This window comes from Lissotriton vulgaris, chromosome 8, assembly GCF_964263255.1.
Source record: "Lissotriton vulgaris chromosome 8, aLisVul1.2, whole genome shotgun sequence".
NCBI classification, from domain to species: Eukaryota; Metazoa; Chordata; class Amphibia; order Caudata; family Salamandridae; genus Lissotriton; species Lissotriton vulgaris.
Window position 1 is genome coordinate 1,486,945,032 of NC_141696.1, and position 18,102 is coordinate 1,486,963,133.

General features: G+C 46.0%; 1 protein-coding gene across 17 annotated transcripts in view; it reads left to right on the forward strand.

Annotated features, from left to right (window-relative positions):
* Nucleotides 1-18,102, forward strand: part of POU2F1 (POU class 2 homeobox 1) — a 693,535-nt gene that overhangs the window by 565,512 nt on the left and 109,921 nt on the right. For all 17 annotated transcript variants that reach the window (XM_086935563.1, XM_086935552.1, XM_086935555.1 and 14 more), the window contains one exon: nucleotides 6,034-6,213. In XM_086935563.1, coding sequence (XP_086791689.1) covers nucleotides 6,034-6,213 — 180 coding nt within the window. The remainder of the gene's footprint in view (nucleotides 1-6,033; nucleotides 6,214-18,102) is intronic.

The following is an 18,102-nucleotide window of genomic DNA, read 5'->3' on the forward strand; positions in this document are numbered from 1 at the left end:
TATGACTTATTGTGCTTTATTGTGTTACCCCTGTTGTACCCTCTCCCACTGTAAAGCGCTCCGATACCCCCGGGTCTGGCCAGCGCTATAGAAAACTTCTAAAATAAAAAAATTAAAAAATATTCAAGTGATAACAGGCTAAACAACCCCTGCACAGAGTCCAAGCCTAAAGTATTTTGCGTGACCTCATTGGTAGGTTTGTTTGGTATTCGATCTTTCCCTCCTATATGTTTGATAGACCCAGGTGCCGGGGACAGACTCTTTCAGTGCCAAAAATCTATTCGTAACTAGGATTGCTGGATGGGAAAGAAGAAAGTTCTCTGGCAGGGCAGCTGACCCCTCTGAAGTTTCCATATTAAGTTGTAAATTCAGTTTAAAGTATGACCTAAGGGAAGGTGTCACTCTTGGACCTACTGGGACTAGTCTCTTTTAGGGGAATAGCCTTTCCTTTTTTAACGGGGAGACTTTTGCTTTTATTTTTGCCTGAAGAGGGGAAACCAAGAGCTACCTAGTTGGTAACTCAGTTTGGGGATTGGACTCCTTACAGAAAAAGGTATTGGATCTCAATTTATATCTTTTACCAAGTGGTAGATCGCTATCGGGGTCAAACACTGGGTCCCCACACTTATATTGACATGTTAGCCCGCTCCCTTTAGTTACACGTTCCTTACCCTCGTGTGGATGGTTCATGAGATCCATAGGCATGGAACCCGCACCATGTTTCTACCTCCCTTTCTTTTCCTTCTTTCCCTGGTTCAAAGCTCAAGGGTGAAGGTACACATTCACAAGACAGCCTCCTCCACAAGGCAAAGCAGCCAGGACAGGCAAACCGCTGCCCGCAAATTCCTCACAGCTTCCCCAACTTTTTTCCAGGAAGCTACATGTACTGACTCTTCCAAAATAAACCCTGAGACAAGAACTAGGGTTTACAGGTCGAGGGAAGGTGCGACGCACTGTTAGAAATTCCCTGAGCGCACTCGCCGCCCTGAAGAACGCTAAGGCGATACGCATCAGCAGGACTCAGCGGGCTCTTAAATTGCCAAATAGCTGTGCAATCGGCGGGGAGTACAAAGGAGCTTGAGCAGGAGAATAACCGTTTGGTAGGAAAAGCCGCAACTAGAGTAAGATGAGGGCAGTGGAGCGCTAATTCATTGTCGTGCTTGGTGGTGAGAGTCTGCAATAGTGGTCGGTGGAGAGCAACTCCCGGCCGGCTTCCTAGCGAGCCTCTATGTTCCCTCTCACTCCATGCACATTTGATATTGCTAGACATCAGCCATTCTGGGATACGTTGAGGTAGTTAACTTTCTGTCACTGTTTGTACATAATAGAAATGCTACAAGATAATAATAAGAAAAAAATTCTAAATATCTCCACATTTTTTATTATATGTTCATGCTGTAGCGAAATATTGATGCAGGGCTTGCAACAATACATAGCCCTGAAATTGCAGGGAAAAATATATTGTTTGTATGGGTGCACAAACACAAAAGAGGTACACGTGTTGAAACAACTCAATTGTATTGTTTTTAAACACACTGTAGGTTGTGGAAGGATGTGGGTGTCATGCGAAATCCGGCAGAGTAGTCTGAGGGTGGGAGTGATTCTGTGATAATTTTTGGAGACCTGTGACCAGTATAGAACTGAAATACTCTTCTACTGCTTAGGGGATTCATTTGTGACTTAGTAGTGCCAATCAGCAGGATAATGCCTCTATCTACATGATAGAATGATTGTTTATACAGCCACTCTGATACCTGCTTTTACTAGAAAGGTTTTAGTTTTGTAGAGCAGCAACAATTAGTGCTGTCCAGTTTTTGTTTTGTTCTGTTCTGTTTATTTTTAAAGTGCACTATCACCTGCAACAGAAATCCTGGCGCTGAGTCGGTGTTTGTGTGCGCGCGCGCGCGCCTCCCCCTTCCTATGATGAGTATTTTGTGTATGATGTCCCGAAGCTGGGTTCTGCCATGTGGAAGCCCTGTTTCTTAGTGCTGTTGGATAGCAGTGGAGTGAAGCTATCTAAATTTATGCCACAAGCTAACAGTGTTGCTTGCTTTTACCGGTAAGGAGTACATAATCGGAGTACATAAACTTTACACATTTAACCTTTATGTAAGCCTTCTACTCTCATGCTTGAATAGAGGTGAGGCAGTCCCACAGACACATAAAGCCCTAATAAGACCTTCAGGTAGAATGAGTGTTAGAATTCTGGTGAAGATTGATGTGCTTATCAGCCATTTGGGCTCCCAATAAGCTCCATGTACAAATTAAATGTTCAAGGTTAATGCACACTATACCTCACGGTGATGTACTTTGACTCTAGTACCACGGACCTTAAAAATCTTCAATTTTTACAAAGTTACGAATGTTCTCAGAGTGCACTCAAGTAGAACTTGTGGCCTTATGCCACACCCCACAGTATATTATAATTTCCCAACTTTCCTCTTGTGGCAGGATACTACTCTTCCCCATTTCCATACACCATGTATTACTCACCCAAGCTGCTTCACTCAACTGTGGACTATTCACCAATTTCGCACACTATTGGTAACTAATGTTATGCAAGTTATAGGTCCATTTCATTCATCACCTCCCATGTTAGACAGTTGACTAAGGTGTTGAAGAAGATGGCTCAGTTTCTCTGGAACCAAGTGTGTCAAGAGGCATTTCTTTGGGTCAAGGCCTAGTCTGTCAGTTCAACAGCTTTAAATCCTTATGCTCCTAATTTACCATACTGTATTGCGGTAGTACTGCCTCTTTCCCAAAGCTCCTGGTGTCTGACTCCACTTACAGGGCAGAAGAGGTTTACAGTAGGCTATTTTTCAAGTGTCTCAAGATACCAAGCTGCATTACTGTGATTTAAAAGGAGCCTTTAGCTTTTTGGTGGGTTTTCCGAAAGTTTAACAACTATGTGTGGGGAAGAAAGTTCCAGACTAATTAGGATCACAAACTGTTGATTTTCTTTCTCAGTGGTTGAAAAGTCACACTTACAGTATTGCCAGGTTATCTACCAAATTATTGCAAAACCTACCATTTAGATATAGTCTACATACCTGTGGAAATAATTCTGGGACTGACTTTTTATTGAGATTTACAGTTGAGGAGGAGCAGCCGGAAATTAATGAACTGGAGAGTTGTCTTGTTCCTGTTGTGGATATCGAAAGATTGTGTGTTTCTGAGGGTTGCTGGCATGGTGCAATGCAAGATTTTGGGAGGTCGGCCTGGTCAAAATAAAAAAAAGAATGTTTATCTGCAGCCTTTTGAGAAGGCCATCCATGAGTTGTTTGTGGAGTATGGCTTAGTCATCCTTCTAAGATATTGGTGTCTCCTTAAACCATGAGAGCCGCTGTTGTTACTAGTGCCATTGAAGAACATATGGGATGTACTCTGGTGATGTTTAGGGTCTGCTTGGTTTATTGATGCCCTTGCTTACACAAAAACTTTGATCAGTTGGTGAAAGAGTGAGTGGTTTGTGCATGTTGTGAGAAGATGAGACTCCTTTTCAAACCATTGAGTTGCCTCCAATGCCTTTGACGATGGTGGACATTGACTTGGTGGGTCTGTATTATTGCCTAGCCGTCCAGTCAGATTTGCTCTAGCCTTAATAGAATATTATAGCAAGTGTCAAGATGTCCATTTTATTTCAGAACCCAATTCAAAGCGGATGACGGATTTCCTTCAAGATGCGTTTTTGAGGGTGGGTTTTCCGAACAGTCAACAGTTTAAGAGTTGCCTATGTGAGTAAGGTTTTAGAGTCTGATGCTGTTAAACATCTTAGAAGTTCTCTTTACCACTGCAGACTAACGGTTTGGTGGAGCAGGTGAACAGGGTGTTCGAAGAGTGCAACCAGTGGGCTTTAGCTAACAGATTTGCCATGCCTAATTCAGTCAGATCGATGCTGTGGTCTACTGTACCACACTGTGTTTGACCCCAGGAGTTTCCTCTCTTGAACTTTTCAGATGTAGAAAGCCAACTACTAAGTTTCACCTGGCCTGGTTGACTTAGAGGGTTAAGCAATGTGCCTCTATTTCTGACCTGATTGTGGTGGATAAGGTGTGTAGTAACACCATCGTGGTGAGAGGACCGCATTAGTAGAATGCTGAAAGGATAGTACATTTCAAGTAAAGTGGTGGCTAGGATGAACAGCTGCAGAGTTAGTTAGTTAGTTTTAGTGATGCAATGGTTTTGTTTTTTGTCTGAAGAGAAAATGCCTTGTAATACCCTAGTCAATATGTGTTAATAATTTGTTCTGTATTCCTATTTTGGAATACTCACCGTTAGCAGTCTTGAGAATTTGTTTATGAAGTAAAACTATACAATTGGGCAGTGAAGCTTGCCTTCCACTTACTTGCTGTCTCTGTGCCTCGCCTGTGACTTATCATTGTGTTCAGTAAGCCATTCTTCATACCAGCTCCAGTAGGCTCCTTTGGCTGATACTACAATGTAGCCTTATGGAAAACGACAGAAATCTGAATTCTACTTGGATTTAAAGGAACTAATCCGAATCAGCTGGACTTTGTTCTTGCAGTAGGAGATGAACAGTTGCAGGAAATTATCCTTGAAGTCCATTTAAAAGGTTTGTGTGTTAAGCTGGCTTTGATGGTCTACTGTGTTTTAAACTGAAAGGAGACCAACAAGATGAAGAGGAACGGATTGCCTTTGTAGGGATTTGAACTGCGACAACTTGAGTGATTGCTGCCTCTATACTGCAATAAATTCTGAATCCTGGATTAGTAATCCCAAGAAGAGTTGCTGCTGATCTTCTGATGTAACTATTTGGTGATGGGCTTCTCTAAGGTTTTTACCTGGAATGGCAAGTGGGTGATCAAACTTTGATTTGCGAAGTCTTTAACATCCAAGATCAGTTTCCTCAGGAGAGGTTGGATCTGTCTGGTGTTAAGTAGATAGGAGGGCAAGGATTGCTGTGGTGAGGGAGTCTGGAAATGGGTCTTGGTTGTGGGAAATGTTGATGGTGAGGAGGGCAGTGTGAGGTTTGTCAGTGATATGCGTCATTATCAACTATGTTATATGATTTGAATATATGTCAGATTTATTCTAGACCTTTAACATTTCTTGGTGCTCTCTTCAAAACAACCCCCACGCTACGAAGTTGACTACTTCATTTGTCTACATATATTGACTTATTCTGAAAATAATGTGCCTTGAATATTTATTATTAGGGAATGAATTTACAATTGCAGGTAGTTATTTAAATTTGTGTTTTTTTTTAATGATTCCCCATTGGAATCCTGTTTTTGCTGAAATTATCTATCTCGTGCACCTCATTGAACATGATTACCCTGTAATCTGTATGCATGAATTAGGAAAAGATTGAGCACAAATTAAAGCAGATATGTCTGTTTAGGAAGTGGCTTAAATGCAACCAGTAGTTTCTGCTAACACTATTTGCTCTGCCACTGCATATTGTCTTACACAATGTAGTAATAATTGTGTATTTGTTTGTGTTCTGCAAACCTAACTTCAACCAACAGAGCACTGTACAGAATAAGGTGCTATATTACAATTTGGGTAAGTCAAGTGAGTTAGGAAGGCTAGGGGGATTTGTAGGACGGGGAGTGAGCAATGAGTGGCAAAGAGTACCAGGAACTGGAGACCGCTGGGGCAGATCTTTCTGTGGGAAAATGGTCAGCTCATGTTGAAGAGGGATGCTTGAAGAGCACATTTTTCAAATTGTAGTGTGGATGTTGACTGGTGTATTTCTACTGAGGTAGCAGAGCAGGAAAAGACTTGGGACCTGTTGTAAAACTTTTTTTTTAACCTACAACCTCTCTTCCCACCACAACCAATAAACACATAATTTATTTAATGGATAACAATGTCCTTGTCTACAATATGTAATGATGCCTGGCCTTGTTAAAATTGTGTTGTCTAAATTAGTCTTATTTGAATATGGTATAAAAGTACCTTTCTCCTAAAAATTGTAATGTCCATTTGGCGGAGCATAACATAATTGTTCATGTAATTTACTTATTATTGCTGCCATTGGGAATTGCCTTGTGTGCTTCTTTTTATCAGAACCAAAAGCCTACCTCGGAGGAGATCACCATGATTGCAGACCAGCTGAACATGGAGAAGGAAGTGATTCGTGTCTGGTTCTGCAACCGGCGCCAGAAAGAGAAGCGGATTAACCCACCTAGCAGTGGTATAACCAGCAGCTCGCCCATTAAAGCAATTTTCTCCAGTCCAACCTCACTGGTAAGCATGAGGATATTAAACTGCAATCTGTGTTTGTATAGCCACTTTTTCTCAGCAATGGCCTAGGTATTTGCTTAGTAAATACATTACTCCATGTAAGGTTTCTCACCTTAGCACTGCCATTGTTTGAAAATATCCAATCCTTAGTTTTTAGGTCTCGCCTGAGCTAGCGCATGCTCTGCTCTGGCGAGACATTTAGTAGCTGCTTCAAAAGTGCTACCTTGCCGGCCACCAACTTGCTATTACGCGCACGCACAAGCACGCACGACGTGCGCAGAGCATTTTCCTGTCGCCCTCGTGTGTCACCACTCGCGTTTTTTTTATTTTAAATATTCCGCAGCATGCTCGTCCCTCGCATATTTCACAACAAACCCGTACATTAGGATCCTCAATTGCCAAACAGACCAACACAGTGCAGTTCCTTCCTATGGCGACCTTTGAAGACAACAGCATTGTCTCCATGACCTATGAGATCCTTTCTGCTGTACTCAGTCTCCGACCACCTCCATGATCTGAGTACACAGACTGTGGAGACCCAGATGACCATCAGTGACAAGCCGGTGTTGGCTCTCTTAAAGGTTCCCCTGGCACGTTTTCTCTCTGCTGCAGCCACGGCAACCCAACACATCGCTCAGACGAGGCTGCAGACCCTGCGGCTCTGACAATGGTTAAGGCAGGTAGAGCGCAAGAGGAGATAACAGGTGCTTTTCTTCAAGTCCTAATTTTGTAATCCATAAGCGTTCCTTGTTATGGGGAAGCGGCATATATTCAGCATGGTGGTGCTTCTCAAAAAGCCATCCTGCAGTTATAAATCATGCTGAGCTAGTAACAAGTATGTGGGCAGCACTGCAAGGCATACTGGCATCCACAGTCACGGGCTGATAGTTATATGGAACAACAAGGTCTATTCCTTCCTCGCTTAATCGGACCATCTGCCTGCTTTTTAGACGACCTGTCTGCCTGCTTTTTAGACGACCTGTCCGAAAATTCAGACTGACGACCGTCGCCCGTTCATTTTTTAACGGATATCATTTGTTCACAATGCTAACACTTTCACGACGCACAATAGCCAATGCCACAGCTAAACATGTTCGAGGGAGTCGTCTGAGTGAGGGCGGTACTGCTTACCTGTGTACGATGATCTAGGATTGTAGCATCGGGTCACATTAGCCAACCCAAATGCACTGCACAGAATTTCGAAACGCTGATTGGCTTTGGAGTCAACCCGTTCTTCTGTCCAAACAGTCCACAGGCAGACGATAGGTGCAGCCCAGTTTGGAGCGGGGTGGGCTGGGCTGGGATAGAGGTGTGCCTGCTCTGTCAGTCATGGACCAGAAAGTGATAGTCTTCGTCCAACCAGCCAGACCAGCTTAGGTGAATGTTGCTTCCTAGCATCTGAACTAGAAGGGAAAGAGTAAAGAGTAAGGGTAAGGAACGAGCACGGGCGACTGAGTGAGACTAGAACCATCTACCCTGGAGCGTCCTTACAGGGTCAGTCTGTTGACAGCTGGCAGCCGTGCACTCGCATTGGCTGCTACCCAAGTTGCTGGAGTTCAAGCCAGGTCAGTGAGTGCCTTGCAGGGTCCGGCAAGATGAGGGGGTGGCAGTTTAGTAAAGCACGTGGAATTGCTAGCGTTTACTGACACAAGATATTCTTCTTACTAAGCCAAACTGGTTCGAGTACCACCCTGCTGCCACACTGACTACTGCCTGGCATGCCACTTTTAAGGCGGGAGGGATAAAACATAACCTGCAATTGTGGGAATGAGGAGGTAGGAAGTGTAGTGTGTTGGAACATCAGGGACCCTAAAATAAATTATCACACTTATAGGTGTGTGACGGTTAGTAGTTGTGTTGTTACTGTCATTGGCAGCATGGCACGGGCAATGTGTGGTGCAAGCTGCAGTGGACTCTTGACGAGAGCCCTTCCATTTATATATTTTTGTTGTGTTTTTTTTTTTACTAATTATGCACTATGATATATGGGAGACTCCGGGGCCCCTCATCACTTTCTGCAAAGGGCCCCATGCTATCGTGTGACACTGATGACCGAGTTGTGAAGTACCTCTAGCCATTCAGTCTGCTGTCCCCTCTCCACCAAGAATGTGTGCTGGTGATAGCCGCATGTCAGGCTTTTAAAGGAGTCATCCTTTGACACACTCTCTTTCCACCAATCCAGCATCTGAAAACAACAAATACTTTTAGGGAAATTAAAGATAAGGGGAACATTTAAAAAGGCTGCATTGCTGCTAGAGATTACCTGAAAGGATTTTAGAGTCTGTCATTATTGAGAAATCAACTCGCGTTTTGCCAGTAAACTTAAAGACTACAATATAGGGCAACAAATAGACCCGTTTCTGTGTCTTTTTTATTTCAGACTGCATGAGCCACTGTGTATTAATTGTAAGGCGTAGTAATTGTATAGCTCTTCAATCCCTGACAGCACAGCACCCAGGATAATGTGCTGCATGGCTAAACACTTATATGGTCCCAAAAGCGAGACCTATTGGTTTTTGCCAATGCTTGTTTTGCATGCAAAGCATGTTGGGTATATCCCTTGCAAAAGACTTGGAGGTTAAAACCGACATGGGTGCTCAGGGCGTTTATGGCGGACGGTTGGAATTCCATGGGCAGTCCTTTGAACTTAGCACACTGAGTTTTTTTTCTTCTAATAATACAAAAAAATTGCTTTCTCATTAAAATATCAATATTTAACTTGTGAGAGTAAGGTTGAATCATTTGATTTGAGGGACTGCAGAACACATTTATCCACTGGCTTCATGATAATGTGGACCCGTGTGCATGTTTTTATGATGACATAATAATGGCTCGCAGAGTGAGTTGGGTTGGCCTCTCCAAGAAAAGCATAGAAAAGTGATTGTGTTAATTTTAGATCTTCTTTGTGCATATTGAATCTCCCTTGTGTCCTGGCAGATTACAAACAGAACACACTCCAGCCTCTGAATGGTCAAACTTCTGACCCTGATACCCGCTCTCCTTTGAATGAGAAGAGGCTCAGGGCTTCCTCTCCTTGGCTTCTTTTGGGAGCTAGCCTTTCTGTCCTTACCCCTGCTTTTCCCTTACTGGGATCATGACGACTTTTTTTCTGGTCACCCCCTAGGGACTTTTTGGGGGCTCTGGTGCGTACCCACTTATCAGCTGTTTGCCAAGTTCCCTGGTGATAGACCACTTGGAGTCCACCAGATGTTGATGCACCTTCTCTGAGTGACAGTTTGTAAAAATGTGCTCTTTAAAAATCAAATTGTAGAGCCCTTCATATTTGTTACTTGGTTGCCTTTTATCTAACCATCTAGTGCCTTAACTGAAGAGTCAACAATGGCAACCCATGTCTGTGAAGCTCCCGTCTGTGATGTCCTAATTTTCTGTCTATACTCTTCAGGGGTTAACCCAAAGAGCTCTACAAGTGCTGCCTTCATGTATGGGTACGATTCAGCTATCTCATCCTCAAGTGTTGGCAATCTATCTCTACCAATTACAGATACTAACTCCCATAGTAGTGTACCCCAGTGTTGTGTACCCACCTTCCTCATCCTGAGATATCTCTCCTATGATGCCACATTCTTGTCCATGTCCTCTGCCTAAACATAACGAGGAAGAATCCGCTTGGGCAGCCTGACATACTGGACACCCTGTTAGACAATCCAATTTATTTCTACTTCCACCATCTTTTCCGGGCTCAAGGCCCAGCCTGGTCCTCCTCTCTGCAGGAACCAATCTTTTCTCAGCGAGTGCTATTGCTCGCTCCTTCAGGTAAAAGGTTGCCATATCCTTCTGGAGTGACCTCTAGCTGGCGATGGAGCCTGATCTAAAAAGCACCCTTTGCCAGGTGTATGCTTTACCCGCTCCTTCTGGTGCTGTTGGCATCCTCATGCACATTATCATTTTGCCCCCTACCTTGTGTTCATTCCTTCTCCAGCAGTAGAGGTACTCTGTGGGCCTCTTCTCACACTTTGAGGGCCTTGATCAACTCATTTTTCCTGGCCTTAGCTCCTATGTTGATCTTCCTGTCCCTCCAAAAGGCCCTCAGCTCATATCTCTCGAATGAGGACATGTGAGCCACGATTACTTGCTGAAAAAGTTACTCCTGAAACTGTTAAAACTTCTTGAAACGTTTTTTAAACTTTTGAACTTTTTAGTCACTTTGCCACAACTTTTCAAAACTCTTCTCCGTGCTTTGAAAGGTTCTTGCAATCCTGTGGAACAATCCTTTAAAAGTTGATCACCACTCAACAGCTTGGGAGGCGAAATAATTTATTTTCTAGGTTTCCACTTGGGGGATTCTCAGTGAAAGCATGTAGGAAGCTGGCTCTATATAATAATAATAATAAAAATACTGAATTTTATAAAGCGCGAGCGGCTACCTCCGGAGGAAGTGTCCCGGCGCTAGGGTGAGCAGTAAGAGTCATAGTGCGAAGAAGTTAAAATTATTGCGTGAAAAGCCATGTTTTCAGTGAACTCCTAAAACTAGGTTCAGAGGGGGCTTGTTGTATTTCAGGCGGCAGGATGATCCAAAGAAGTGCCGTACTTGCGGAAAAAGTTCTGCCACCCAAGCGAGCCCTTTTCACTCGAGGGACGTGAAGATGAACCTTGTAGTTAGAACGTAGGAGTCTGGCCTGAGAGTATCTAGGCAGTCGTTTTTTTAAATAGTTCCGGCAAGTCCCATGTAAGTCTCTGTAGGCCAGGGTAAGCGCCTTAAATTTTATACGACTGGCCACTGGTAGCCAATGTAACATGCGTAAGTGTGGGGAAATGTGGTGTTTAAAAGGAACGTGCCTTATCAATCTTGCCGCCGAAATTTAGGGAGGCCTAAATAAAGGCCGTTGGCATAATCAAGCCTCGAGGTAATCATGGCATGAATAACCGTTTTTCGGCAGCCCTCCGGGAGCAGTCGAAGAAATCTCCGTAGGTTCCTAAGTTTACTAATGCAGCCTCCAACGACCTGCTGTATATGGGGGGCAAAGGATAGGCCATCATCCCATGTAACCCCCCAAGTTCTTTGCCTTTGTGCTTGGAATCGGTGCAGGGCCCATCTCGGACGGCCACCAGAACTCGGCAGGAGGGTGGGCACCTTTCCCAAAAAAGATAACCTCCGTTTTACCCGTTTTGTTGATATTCATCCAGCAGGCCACATCACAAAGGCAGCCCTTGAAGTTAGAAAAGGCTGCCTCTGATACCTCAGAAAATGGGAAAACCAACTGGGTGTCATCAGCGTAGGAAATTGCGGTGACTCCCCAATTGACAATCAGCATAAACAGCGTGGCCAAATAAATATTAAAAATCAGCGGGCTAAGAGCTGATCCTGTGGGACCCCGCAGTTCAGTCTTCTGGATTCTGAGGAGAAGGCGCCTAAAGCCACTTTCTGAGATCTGCCGGACAAATATGAGTGGAGCAATCCCAGTGCCTGGGCCTGAAGGCTGATCTCAGCCAGGCGTTGTAATAGCCTGCCATGATCCACCGTATCAAAGGCAGCCGATAGATCCAGGAGCACCAGCATTGCCGGTGCTCCTGAATCCAGCGACCACCTGGCAGATTCGGCAACCTCGATCAGGGCAGTCTCGGTACTAAAACCGGATCTAAAGCCTGATTGTGTTTCATTACTCTCTTCCGTGAATTTGTTTAGTTCAGTTTAGTTTAGTTGCCGCTGGATTAATTTTTCTAGCATTTTGCCCGGAGCTGCCAGTAAAGAGATGGGGCGGAGATTGCTTAAATCTTCTGGAGCACCGTTTGGCTTTTTTTTCAATGGGAGTAAGGTGGCATGCTTCCAGCTCTCCGGGAACACTCCGGTAGAGATGGACGTATTCCATATGTGTTGTATATCCAATATTAAGGTATAGTGTGCACAGAGTCCAGTGGATCCCCAAAGGAAGGCAGAGGTAAAAGTAGATTATACCTTACTCTCTATTTGTGGTAGTCTGGGTGAGCAGTAAGGCTTTATCAGAGAGTAAGGATGTTCGAGGCATGTGGGCTGCTGAATTCATATCTGTGCACAAATCGCCGCCTAGTGTTGGGTCCGGATGATCACACATTGTTGTCCTGGAAGAGTCTTCAAAGTATCACGAGATAGGTGGCTCCTCCCCGGGACTACAGTGCGCATGGGCATCGACTCCATCCCCAGATTGTTTTTTTCTGCCATTGGGTTCGGATGCATATTTGTTAACTCAAGTTCGGAATCGATAAAAAACTTTCTTTTTGGCCAAAAGGCCTTTAGTTTATCGTCGGTATTGTCTTGCGATCGGTGCCCAGTTCTGTTCCAGCTCAGTTCCCGAGCCGGACATCCAGAGGAGCCGGGTGGCTTTTCAGCACTGAAGGCCCGGTCGACGCCAGAGGCCTTATCAACGAACCATCATGGAACGGAGCCCGTTCAAGAGATGTCCCGTGTGCAACTCGAAATATCCTCACATCGACGTCCACCCGGTGTGCAACAAGTGCCTGTCGCCGGATCACGATGAAGCCAGCTGTATGGCTTGTTCTCGTTTCCACTCCAAGAAGACGATTCGACTTCGACGCGCAGCGCGCAAGGAAGCCCAGCAGACGGCACCTGAACCGGTGAAGATCTTCGATGCCGGGGACGATGAGGGTGCAGAGCGGGAGGTTCGTGAGAACCTGTCTGATCCCACATCGGAGATCGACTCCAGCTACGACGCTGATATTGAGATGTTCGATACTGAAGACGTCGTCGACGAGGTAGGAGACGACGATGGGGCCTTGGGGGCCATGGAAGATAGCTCAAGCGAGGAGCTAGGCCCAAACACAGATACTGGGGCCGAGACACTTGATAAGGCTCAGGTCGAGGGATCACCACATGGCCTTACCCAAGAACTTCCACTGGGTTCTACAGCCTCGCCTTCGGGCCCGGCTTCGGACATTCAAAGGAGCCACGGGTTTCCAAATCGAAACCGAATGAGAAAGCTTTGGTGTCTACGCAACCAAAAGCACTAGAGGCGAAATCAAAACCGAAAGTGCGTATTGCTTTGGCCGGCTCAAAGTCCTCTTAACTATCGGCACCGACGAAGCATAAAGGTGTTATCGACCCGGTGAGGTCACTAAAGGGTGTCGAGCCGAAGACTGGAACACCGAAAAAACTGGTCAAAGACGTCGACCCGAAAAAATCGGTGCCGAAGACCGTCTACACCGACAAAGGACTCGGAGCTCAGAAGGTTCTCGATCCTACGCATCGACCAGACAAGGCTAAGAACGGTACGAACCTAGAGTCCACGCCTGGCGGTGGCTCGAAGGAACCAGTCGAGTCAACGCAGCCGTCCGCCTCCTTCTCGAAGCAAGTGTCTGAATCGCTGAAGCGAATTAAGGAAAAGGCTTCGGCTGTCGGACCAAAGGATACTCCACCACCAAAGCCTGCCAGTAAACCTCAAAAAACGCCGGCGCCCATCCAGTTCACGCTGCCGCCGAAAGTGGTACCTAAGGCCTTCACCCCTAAGATGGCCGTCGAAGCGTCCAAGAAGGTGTCCACGGGGCCGAAGCCCACAACTGCGGTACTGGTCACAAAGCATCGACAACCCTCGTTTGAAGAGCAACAGGAACAATTCATCGATGCCGACACGGGCAGACTTTCGATTTACAAACGAAAGATCGCCCCGGAACAGTCCATGGAGTCATATAGAATCCCACTGAAAAAGAAGGATTCTACTACAACACCCGTTCTTGTCGAACCTATATCTCCACGTGGCTAAGACACTGCTCCTGTTTCGCCCACTTACTCGGATGTGGAGACAGGGGAAGGTGACAATTGGGAAGGCAGGGCAGGTCCTCTGAATTCTTGGGAGCTGCTGGCTCAGGACACACCAGGATTTCGCGGTAGCAGGTCAAGGTCGGGCACGACGGGTTGGGTCTGGGTCAGTGTCAGTTGGTGTCCTCCTTTTCTTCTTTAGCACAGCTCTAAGGTACTTCTGCTTCTTGTCTGGGGAAGCAAGGCTCAGGGTTCCCACCAAAGACGACATTTAGGGGAGCTCCAGGTAGTTGGGTCCTTTCCTTGGGGTGGGTACACCCTCGAGGGGGAGGGGACATAAGCCTCACTCCTAGTCGGGTCTGGTGGCTCAGTGGACTAATGCCTCCACTGCAGGTGCCTGTGTTTGACCTCTTAGTTACAGGTTCAAATCTTGTCAGGTCTGCTCAGCCTTTCATCCATCTGAGGCCGATAAAATGAGTACCATTGAGTTGGGTAACACGAAGCATCTGGTATTCAGCTCCAAGATACCTCTGGATGAACGTGCGCTTTACAAATACACATGTTATGTAATGTGGTTGGCTGGGTCTCCCTCATGTACAAGATGGCGGGGACTGAGTTGTGGTCCACCTCCCCTCCCCCACCTGAGGGGTGGGGTTGGCAGAGGTGGGCGAACTTCTCCTCCTAACTTGGTTTTCCTGCGATTCTCCTGCCTAAAGTGGGGGTCAATACAGGTGGGGGCCAGTTTCTTGGAGCAACAAATGGCAGGGGCAGTTCACAAAGGCCTCAAGCCGTTGAAGCTTTACCCTTGTGGACCCATCCCATCCTGGGAGTGGCGGCTTGGCACCTCGTCCCAGGATGTGCATTGTTTCAGGACCCCGAGAGCGGCAGGCTCTTGACCCAGTGTCCAGAAATATGACTGGTGGTGGCAGCTGGCTTGCAGCCACTCAGCCTGGACACTAGAGTTAGGTCGTTTTTCAGGGGGCATCTCTAAGATGCCCTCTTAAGTGCATTTTTCATTAATTCCCACACTGGCATCAGTGTGGGTTCAATGTGCTGCTGAGAAGGTTGATACCAAAATTCCCATTTTTAGGTCTCGGCTATTATATCCCGCAGGGATTAATAGCCGAGTATATAGTAGGCAAAACAAACTCTTGACCAAGCGCGTATTCTCCCCAATGCATGCGAGGTATTAAAGCGCAACGCTTCGCCAGCGCTCTTGGCCTCACACATATGCTCGTTCCCTCCCACTCTCTCGCTCCCCTGCTCCCCCTCCTCCCGCTACCCCGCCCCCAGCCACACCAGCCATGTCATAAACCAGTCTGTGCCTCGCATCAGGCCCCATTCATTGCAGTCAAGCCCCTATCTAGTGGCTTTCCTACGGTGGCAGTAGGAGAAATGCTTTTTAATCAACGCTTCTTTTTCGCCACGATGTGTAATCCTGGGCAATCACTGGATGTAAAAGTCAAATACATACCAATAAACTCGAAGCGCCTAAACACGTTATTGCTATCGTGAAGCGCGCATGAAGCATTTGTATTGCTGCACGCAGGCCAGATGTCGACAAAGCCCATATAGCGCGAACTCCCACCCAAAACAGTGGCACCTTTTACAAGAGAGGTAGTTGCATAGTACAAGAACACATTGCCTTCTCAAATCCGCTGGAACATTAACTATTTCGCCCACAGTATAGTGAGCTGACATTCTAACTTGTACCTGGCTTTCTAGCTTTTCGCTTGCAGCTCTGGGCATTACGCCACATTCTTGTGCTTTCAGTACATTGCCTACTGTCATGTACTTCTAGTTCGTTAGCGCTGAACTAAAACACAGGAGCTACTGTGCCCTAATGTTTTCTGTGAAGCACCACAGTAATGCAACGCTTCACATGTTGATAGGGGGGGGGGGGGTTGCGGGTCTGGTAACACAGTGAGGGATCAGCATGTTGTAGAGTCTCAAGAAGTGTATCTTGGGTGGAATTGTCCCTTTCATTCCTTAGTATGCAACAGGCTGAAAACTATACTAGAGTGCAGTAGCGACAAAGCTGCATTTTTGGTATAAACAGTGGTGCCATGTTTTATAACCTGTGTTTTATAATACAGCACTCTTGGCACGTTTTCACAATTAACCTTACCATGGGTAGTGCAATGCTTAAAATGCGGCACTCAGTGTTGTTGCAGTTAGGAAATACAACACCTATTGTGTTGTTGTAATCATTGCATCTTTGGGTAAACAGTAGTACGATCTTTTATAATACAGCACTCATAACATGTTTTTACAATTATATTTTCCATCGGTGGTGCGTTATTTTGTTTCTGTGTGGCTTTTTGGCAGTGTCTATGCTGTTGTATTGGCTTACAACTCCCAGTGCAATGTACATCAATCAATATAACTGCTATACCACCCACAGGTTGTGTTCGTTTGCATGCGATTCTCATGGTGCTTCCTGCTATAATGCCTGAAGGCTGCTTGTATAGAAAACAGTATACTTTACTATAAGTACAAAGTGCGCTTGCGCATTGGCAGGCCTCTAAGGCCTCTAAGACAAGCCAAGAACATCAAAGTGACCGGCCGCTTTGATTCCATTTGCCGCCAGCCACTTCACCCACTCTGCAGGTCATAAACTGGATCATCTGCTTTTCTTCAGAGCCATGACGCCGCGGCTCGCCCCCGACCCCACCCCCCTCATTTAAATACTTCTTTTAAATGCGTGCGCTTGTTTTCATTTCCTCTAGTGATCTCCCTCTGTCGCTCCTTTCCCTCGACCACCGTTCTTTCCCTATCTTCCCTCAATTCAGTCTCCTCCCCTCTCTACCTCTCCCCTTTCACTTTCCCGTCGTCTTCAATCTTGCCTTTATGTTCGCCTGAATGCACGATTTTAGAGTTACTTCACACGAAGCTTTGTCGTGACTTTTGACAGGCAAACCTGAAAGCAATTATTTTTTTCTTGAGCAGAGCTGACTACATTGTTAAAGCTGACACCGATGGAATACACTTGAAAACCTCCATCCCTTGTTTATCAACGGAGGGATATAGAGTAACTGTGATCATCAACATAGAATTACAGACGAGACACTAGGAAAATAAACAGAAGTTAATTTTTAAACACAGTTCATACCCGTTAATTGAACAGCTTTCTGGTAACAGCAGCTATGGAGTCCTGCTTTGACACACAGAGAAACATGCCTCCCTCTATTTTCAGTGGACTCTCTGAAAATCGCAACATGAGCAACTCCACCCTCCAACTCCACCCTCCAACTCCACCCTCCAACTCCACCCTCCAACTCCACCCTCCAACTCCACCCTCCAACTCCACGCTCCAACTCCACCAACTCCAACTCCACCCACCAACTCCACCCACCAACTCCAACTCCACCCTCCAACTCCACCCTCCAACTCCACCCTCCAACTCCACCCTCCAACTCCACCCTCCAACTCCACCCTCCAACTCCACCCTCCATCATTTGGAAACACCGCCACGTCACTCGGGGACACAACCACTTCACTCGGGGACACAACCACTTCACTCGGGGACACCATCACGTCACTCGGGAACACCATCACGTCACTCGGGGACACCACCACATCACTCGGGGACACACCACATCACTTGTTCAGTAAAGCCATTATGGTGCTGTGGAGTTCGTAATGACGAACTTCCATAACATATACTCTTTTTGCCATTGCTGCACTTACAATATTTAAGAATTGACTTATACACTGTAGGGGTACAGGGCCCATGCACCTGTACCATCACCACTGGTATAGTGCACCCAGCTAGAGAGGTGGCTTACCTATGCGAGGGCAGTGGATTGTAGGCATGGCACACAGGGATGTGTGCCATGTCTACTCTTCACTTTGTTCTGTACCGAAATAAGCAGCCTGCAATGGGGTGGGGTGGGGGAGGTGTAAAGGTACAGGGCCACTAAGGGTCGAACAATAAGTGCAGCAGCCCTTGAAGGCCTTCCCTGGTCACAGTACCCTTGCTACCAAGGACATCTTTTACAAGTAACTTACATGTGGCCTGAGAGTTGCCAATTTGGTTTTGCAACAGTACAGTTACGGAAAGAATATAGGCCTGGTTTGTAGGAACCCAGGGCACACTCAAAGAACATCAACATTAGGCAAAAAGTGGGGGGCAACCATGCAAATTGGGGCTCTTTCCTACATAGCAGACTTAAAAAAGTTTA